The sequence below is a fragment of the Achroia grisella genome, unplaced genomic scaffold, assembly GCF_030625045.1.
Source record: "Achroia grisella isolate CSIRO2021 unplaced genomic scaffold, CSIRO_AGI_Agris_v1 utg460, whole genome shotgun sequence".
NCBI classification, from domain to species: domain Eukaryota; kingdom Metazoa; phylum Arthropoda; class Insecta; order Lepidoptera; family Pyralidae; genus Achroia; species Achroia grisella.
Window position 1 is genome coordinate 554,352 of NW_026712870.1, and position 7,538 is coordinate 561,889.

Here is a 7,538-nt window from a genome sequence, read left to right on the forward strand (position 1 = left end):
ATGATGTTATTGCGTGACGCTCTAGTAGTTTACTAGAGTAGATTTAAGTAAACATTTATAAATATTTAAAACTTGTTGTTTTTGAGACTTAGTGTACGGTTTTTAGGTAAACATCTAATGGGGATACTTTCCCTTACTACTACGTAATCTATTTTTTACCTCGCTCTCTAGCCTTGATAAACACCCTTAGTATACAACTAATTGTCTTTACAGTATTGTAATATTGAAATAAATAAGTAAAGATATAAAAATAAACTTATATAAAATATATTTATTATTATTATTATATAAATATAATTATAAATATACTGTTTTAAATTTGACGCGGTCATTATTTATATGTATAATTAGTAAAAATTCGATAAATATAAAACGTGGTAAGATCCCGTGATTTTTACTAATTATACGTATAAAAATAAAATTTATAACCTTATATAGTTTATACTTAAAAATACTCGTACATTAATGTGATTTTAAGTCAATTCTTCCAAATGGAAAGTTAAAAATAAATTATATTCTAATATTTCTCTTTATTAATACAAAAAAAGGCACGAAAATTGCCTAGCAGATATTAATGGCGTCTCTTGAACCTGTCACGTAATAGGATTTTTTTTTTCGGGGCGAGTGCAGATGGCACTCCAAACCCGCAGAAGGACTTATGGAGCGGCTGAAGGCCAACTCCTGGCTGACGGATACGACTTTAGTCTGAGGGCACCACTAGGGGTTCAAACCTGAGCTCAGGCCGTCGTAATTTCGATCCCCGTTAGAATTGGACGGGGGATCGATCGGAGGGACATCCGGGGGCGCCGGTGTGGAGCGCCCGGGCGCGCGCAGGCGCAAGCTTGAATGCGCGATATTGTGTGTTTTTGAGGTCGTCGTCTTTGCCGGCGAGGACGGTGTCGTGTGTGTGTGTGTAAAAGTGTGGTCGGGGTGGAACGTAATAGGAGTACGTTCTCAAAATTAGACTCGTGCGCCGCAATCTTCGGAAATGAAAATACTACTACTACTACTACACTATACCACTGTCTTTCATCGCGCCTGACTGCTTACTGGATAGACAGTGAAAACTAAACGCTTCATTTTATTATTACTCAGAAACAGTGTATGAATATTACAAACTGATGTAGCGAATCCGGAGTACACATCTACACATATAAATAAAATTGGAGTGTCTTTTTGTAATACTGAAATATCCGTTTTTATTACATGCATATGAATATAAATACGGTACATACACCAAAATATCATTTTTTTTTTTGTCCGAATGGGATGACCGATTTTGAAGGGACTTTTTTTGGCAGGTATCTGATGTAATAAGGAGTAACTTAGGCTATTTTTATTTTAGAAAAATAAAGTTAAATTCCATACGGACGAAGTCGCGTGTACAGCTAGTTCATAATAACAAAATTCGCTATTTCATACATACACATGTACTTATACAGGTATGTGTTATTTTATTATATCTGTATAATATATTATAGATGTAATAAATATTATTCTATTCTATTATTAAATTCGGAAGTAGAAAATTGTCTAAATTGTTTTGAACGTAATTATTATTTTTATGATTAGCTTCGCGTGTGAGCACTAGTTGTACAGATTACTAACGTAGACAGAGCATACATATGATCGATACAGTAATTACATAGAAGACAACCGATTTCATAATCTTCAAATCTATGATAATAGTACTAAATTCTGTTTTTCTTTCAATATTGTTAATTAACATAAGGACTCATATACTTCACTCTTTAATATAACGTAAGCAAAGCTTGAATAACTATGAATTTGTGAGTTTGTGTAAATATTTTTTACTCATACAAGGATTTTTTGTGTATAAGTCTTTCTTATAGTATTAATTAATATTCACTTATAATATTTTGTTTATTTATTGATGAACTCGGTGGTTTAGCATACCGCCTTAATTCTGAAGATCGCAGGTTCGATTGCTCACACGGTACAAACAATTGTATTCATTAGTATGATTGTTTGTATCAGTCTGGGTGTTTTCTATGTATAATATGTATTTATTTACAAAATATATCTATGTATATGTGTCAGTTATCTAGTACCCATATCACAAGCTTTAGCTAGCTTAACTTGGGTCTAGATGGCGCTGTGTGAATTGTCCTGAGATTATTATTATTATAAAATATTTGACGTATATTATATGTTTTTTTTTAAATATGTAAACGTTTATATTGATTGTTTAGTACCTATAACACAAGTTCTTTAGCTTGGGTCTAGATGGCGCTGTGTGAATTGTCCTGAGATTATTATTATTATAAAATATTTGACGTATATTATATGTTTTTTTTTAAATATGTAAACGTTTATATTGATTGTTTAGTACCTATAACACAAGTTCTGCTTAGCTTATAACTAGATGGCGCTGTATGACTTGTCCAGGATGGTTATTATTATATTTAAGAGATGAAGAGTTAGCGAATAATCATTTTGCGCGCTGTACTAGGGTAATTAAATTTAAACTTATTCAGATTTCACACATTACACTAGATGAAGAAGGGATTCTTATGATTTTAAGTAATGTGGTCTAATAACCACAATGCTAGAAATATCAACACGGTGTCAGGTCAACCTCTACACGATCCTAACCATTGCTACCAGTGGGCTTATTATGTAACACTATATGAAATCGTTTCTGTTGAAGTTGTGATGCAATATAAAAACATTTCAATTTAAAAAATGCGATAAAGTAAGATCGAATGACGGCAACATAAATCATTTCTATCGATAAAACACTAGTTTGTAGTTGCAGCGCGGGTAACGGAGCTTACTTCATCAAATTCAAATTCAAAATATCCTTATTCATGTAGGTCTATTACAGACTCTTATGATATGTCAAATCTACCGTCAGTTCGGAATGATTTCGAGATGAGAAGAACTGACAAGAAACTCAACTCTTATTCTTTTCAAATAAATGTTACAATAATACAGATTCATTTTTAAATTTTAATTTGGGAGAATAGTGACCACCAGCATATCATCCTCCACTGGTGCCCCAGCTTATACGTTTACCGCAGGCAAGAGCAGTGTTTTATTTTTATTTATTTAAACTTTATTGAATTGTACAATAGGCGGGCTTAATGCTAATAGCATTCTCTACCAGCCAACCTGCCAAGCAAAGTGGAGAGATACTCGAAGGCCGTTAAATAAAATAAAAATATAATTAATAGATGTACATATATGTACATAATCAAATATAACATACATACATAACATTACATAGTGTAAAACAATGTCGCTGTCGCTGTCTGTCCGTCCCTATGTATGCTTAAATCTTTAAAACTACGTAACGGATTTTGAAGCAGATTTTTTTAATAGATAGAGAGATTCAAAAGGAATGTTTACATGTACACCCGGGAGAAGCCGGGGCGAGTAGCTAGTAAAATATATTATAAATAAACTACACATATAAATATGATGAGCCTAGGATTTAAAATATATGCATTAACTTTTCTTTTAAAAGTATACTTAGAAGGAAGTGCTCACCTCAGGATTGACGATGTACTCCTCAATCTGATTGACGGCTTCTTTGAATGCGACAGTCTTGGATGACTTGATGAGCTGATCCTTGAACTCATGATATGGTTTGATGTTGTTATCTTCTATCCACGCACTGCAGGCAATAAACAACTTTAGTATACTAATAATAAAATTGAAAATAATATTTATACAAAAATTACTACTCATATAAACTTTTTAGAACGGTAATTTTTTGTTGTCTTATTTCGAATGTTAATAGAAGTCTAGAAGGATTAGCATGTTCTACCTAGCTCTCTTCTTTGTTGTACTGTTTGTAATTTGTTGTGTTATGTTAGCAATAAATGTATTATTGATGCTTATGTAAACCTCTTTTAATATTAAGAAAATGTATTTGTGTTTTCTTCTAAAGAAAATATATTCATTTGTTTTTGATATTCTGACAGCGAGTAATAAATGAGCTACATAATAACTCGTAAATTTTAATTCATATATATTAATTATCTATCGTCAAACAATATTGTTCATATTAAATTTTGATGTAAATAAATGATAACAATCAATTTATAACTTACAATTATTATTCACAAAAGAAAACAGCTATTAATAATTTTAATTTATTTTTGCCACATGTGTTAATATTATTTTTTTGTGTGAATATAAAACACTCATAACCAATAACACCACATAAAATTGTAAGATGAACCTATTACCTTTACCTTTACATTTAGACATCAAATCAAATCAAAATATCTTCATTCATGTAGGTCCTTTACAGACTTATGATGTGTCGAATCTACGGTCATTTCAGAGTGCTTTCGATCTAAGAAAAACTCATTTATGGATTATATGGATGGATAAATATCGGGAACTCAACAAGAATAAAACGTGGTAAGATCCCGTGATCTACTAATTACACTTACATTTATGGATCAGTTCAGATGTTGCAAAAACTCAATCCAGTATGCCTTCTTTTTCTCATACATATATGGTATTCTACCTATCAGCAGTCTGTTCATATTTGAGCTTACTTCAATAGATACACACATTTACCATATATACATACATTTACATATATTGACAGTCTCGGTGGTCTAGCGGTATTGTACACCGCTTTTTTCGATGGTCGCGGGTTCGATTCCTCGCACGGTACATCTGATGGGATCATATCATTCTCTATTCTGCTGGGAATCACAGTCTACCTATGACAAAACTTTTACTATATCTGGTCATAGCATCATTGACTGATTGCAAGATGAGTACAGAATAAAAACTCTCTAACATTACATCTGTATCTGAATATATATAACTCAAAGGTGACTGACATAGTGATCTATCAACGCACAGCCCAAACCACTGGACGGATCGTACTGAAATTTCGAATGCAGGTAGATGTTATGACGTAGGCATCCGCTAACAAAGGATTTTGATTAATTCTACCCCTAAGGGGATAAAATAGGGAATAAAATTAACTTTGCGAACGGGCTGAAGCCGCTATGACAAAATCGCCTAGTTTGTGTATATATGCGACTATGTCATACAAGTAATTTACATGCGATTTAAATTAAAAATCCTATACATGAACAATTAATGGCATGCAAAATTGTAATTTAAGTATATATGTGTATACTGAGTAACCCATTTTGTTTAATGTGTTTAAAAAGAATTTTCAAATTTATATGACTTAACTTCAGAATCTCATAATTTAATATATTATGAATATTATAAATGCGAAAGTTTGTGAGTATGGACGGATGTTTGTTACTCTTGCACGCAATAATTACAGAACAGATTTTAATGAAACTTTACAGTAATATAGCTTATACATCAGAATAACATATAGGCTATAAATTTCATGCCGGTGAATCAAGGGCACAGCTAGTTTAATTAACAATTGAATAAATATTTCTTTATAATATGAGAATCTTCTGCATACTAGCTAAAAGCAGTTTTACTTAGAGTGGATTGTACTTTTTCAGACGTTCATGGAATGTTTATAACTTCAAAGGTGTATGACTGCAATTTTTTTATGAACAGATATTCATGATACTTAATATGAAAACAGATCATATCACAAGTTCGAACATATTATAATGTACAACCCTGATAACAGAGGGTGGAAAATGATTGTTGGTAATGTGGAGTGATGAGCCCATTGATACCAATGTACCATGTCTGGTTGACCTCCATCCGGTTCCTATGGAAATTTATTCCTAGTGAATTTACCACGATGAGCTAACTGACCTGACCTTATGGGCATCCTATCATCGTTCACATAAGTGAGTTCACTTATGCCAGTGTAAACCGTTAGTGCAGGAGGGTGTATCATTCCATTATTGATTTAAAAATAAAAAAAATATACAGGTAACAGCTAGTGCAACATATATAGTTCCAAGGGGTGCAGCTGCCCAACCCTGACCGAAGATGCCCATGCCACTAACATATACACAGATTGTATCAAAATCAAAATATCTTTATTCATGTAGATCGATTACTGATTCCAATAATATGTCAAATCCACCATTATGGGGGAAAGAGTATTGTTAGTAATGTGGACTGATAATCTTGTGTTGATAATGTACCATGTCAGGTTGACCTCCACGCGGTTCCCTCTGGAAGCCATCATAACAACCAAGAATTTAACTAACTGGGCTAACTGACCCGACTTCAAGTGCATATTATCATGCTCCAACATGCCAGCATAAACCGTTACCGCAGGCAGGTGCATCATTCCATTATCATACACAAAAAATCAAACATTTTAATTGCTTCCTAACTAAGAAGAACCTACAAGAAACTCAGCTCTTATTCTTTTCAAATGAGATTGTATATATTTACAAAAATATAGTTTGTACATAGTATTAATATTTTTAATCTGATGTTTCTAAAGATTATTTACATGTTTTTTATGCACTTAACAATCACACATTAAGAGCGGACATGTTTTGAGATAATATGTATAATAAATAAATTTTTGTTTTCATTCTATGCTAATTATTTGAATTAAGGTAAACTGTTCACCACAATAGCCCCTTAAAGTCAATATATGGAAACTGTTATTATATTGTTAATATCAGGTAAATTTATATAAAGAGTACTCACTAATTATTAGTTCCAAAGAAGTAAATGCATTGCACATTAGTAGCCTTTTTCGGAAGCTTCAATTCAGGAGTGGGGATGGCTACCTGAAAACAGCAGTTTCACATACAATTAGGTTACTTTCTATATACACACAACTAATATATAATTTAGATTTATTCCAATGAACTGTCGACAACAACCCTTCAACTTATTTTGTTAATAATGAGTTCATGCACCCCATCTAATACAGAACGAACGCAATAAGAAATTTCCCGCCCATCATTCATGTTTATATTTGTCACATTATAACAACAAACACTTTTGGGAATTTTGTTCACCCTCTCGCGTTACCTGTCACAGAAACTGTAATTTAGCTTTTCTCTTTATTGTTTAATTGTATCATTTGAAAGAAGAGTCACTTACCCGGCCGGGCCAAGGGCTGAAGCCCTTCATTTTTGCCCTGAAACAAACAAAAACAAAACAAATCAATTGTGTTCAAACATAGTTAGTATTAAATAATATCATAGATACATAGTTATTTCCACTACATACCAAACTAAATCACCAAGTTTATAAGCAATAGACATGATGCACGTCTATGTCAAGCGAATTTCCACGACGAACTAACCAAAGACCAGAAAAACAATCATAGAAGTCTAACTTTAGCGTCTCTTTGTAGTCTATGAAAATTAAAAAACCGTACTTTTCCGAAATTTTAAAAATACGTTTGAGCATCAATTTGAATAAAATGGATATTTTGAGAATGAAACATAAATATAAAATTAAAGCTATAATAACACGTTGAAATAAAATTAATGAGAGAAATCTAAACTGACCCAGTGTATTTGATAATGTAATACATTATACTTTAGGATTCCTACAGTATTCTGTGCTGTCATTCAGATATCAGTCATACAATAATGGTTGTCAAATATCTTTTTTACCTTTGTCAA

The 7,538-nt window shown here is 32.2% G+C and overlaps 1 protein-coding gene across 3 annotated transcripts in view; it reads right to left on the reverse strand.

The window, feature by feature from the left end:
* The window catches only part of LOC131845184 (cytokine-like nuclear factor N-PAC), an 84,890-nt gene extending 77,676 nt beyond the window's left edge, over positions 1-7,214 (reverse strand). For all 3 annotated transcript variants that reach the window (XM_059194224.1, XM_059194223.1, XM_059194221.1), the window contains exons 1-4: positions 7,138-7,214; positions 7,009-7,045; positions 6,607-6,689; positions 3,514-3,640 (exon numbers count right to left, since the gene is read on the reverse strand). In XM_059194224.1, coding sequence (XP_059050207.1) covers positions 3,514-3,640; positions 6,607-6,689; positions 7,009-7,045; positions 7,138-7,172 — 282 coding nt within the window. In that variant the 5' untranslated portion in view covers positions 7,173-7,214. The remainder of the gene's footprint in view (positions 1-3,513; positions 3,641-6,606; positions 6,690-7,008; positions 7,046-7,137) is intronic.
* Positions 7,215-7,538: the final 324 nt, after the last annotated feature.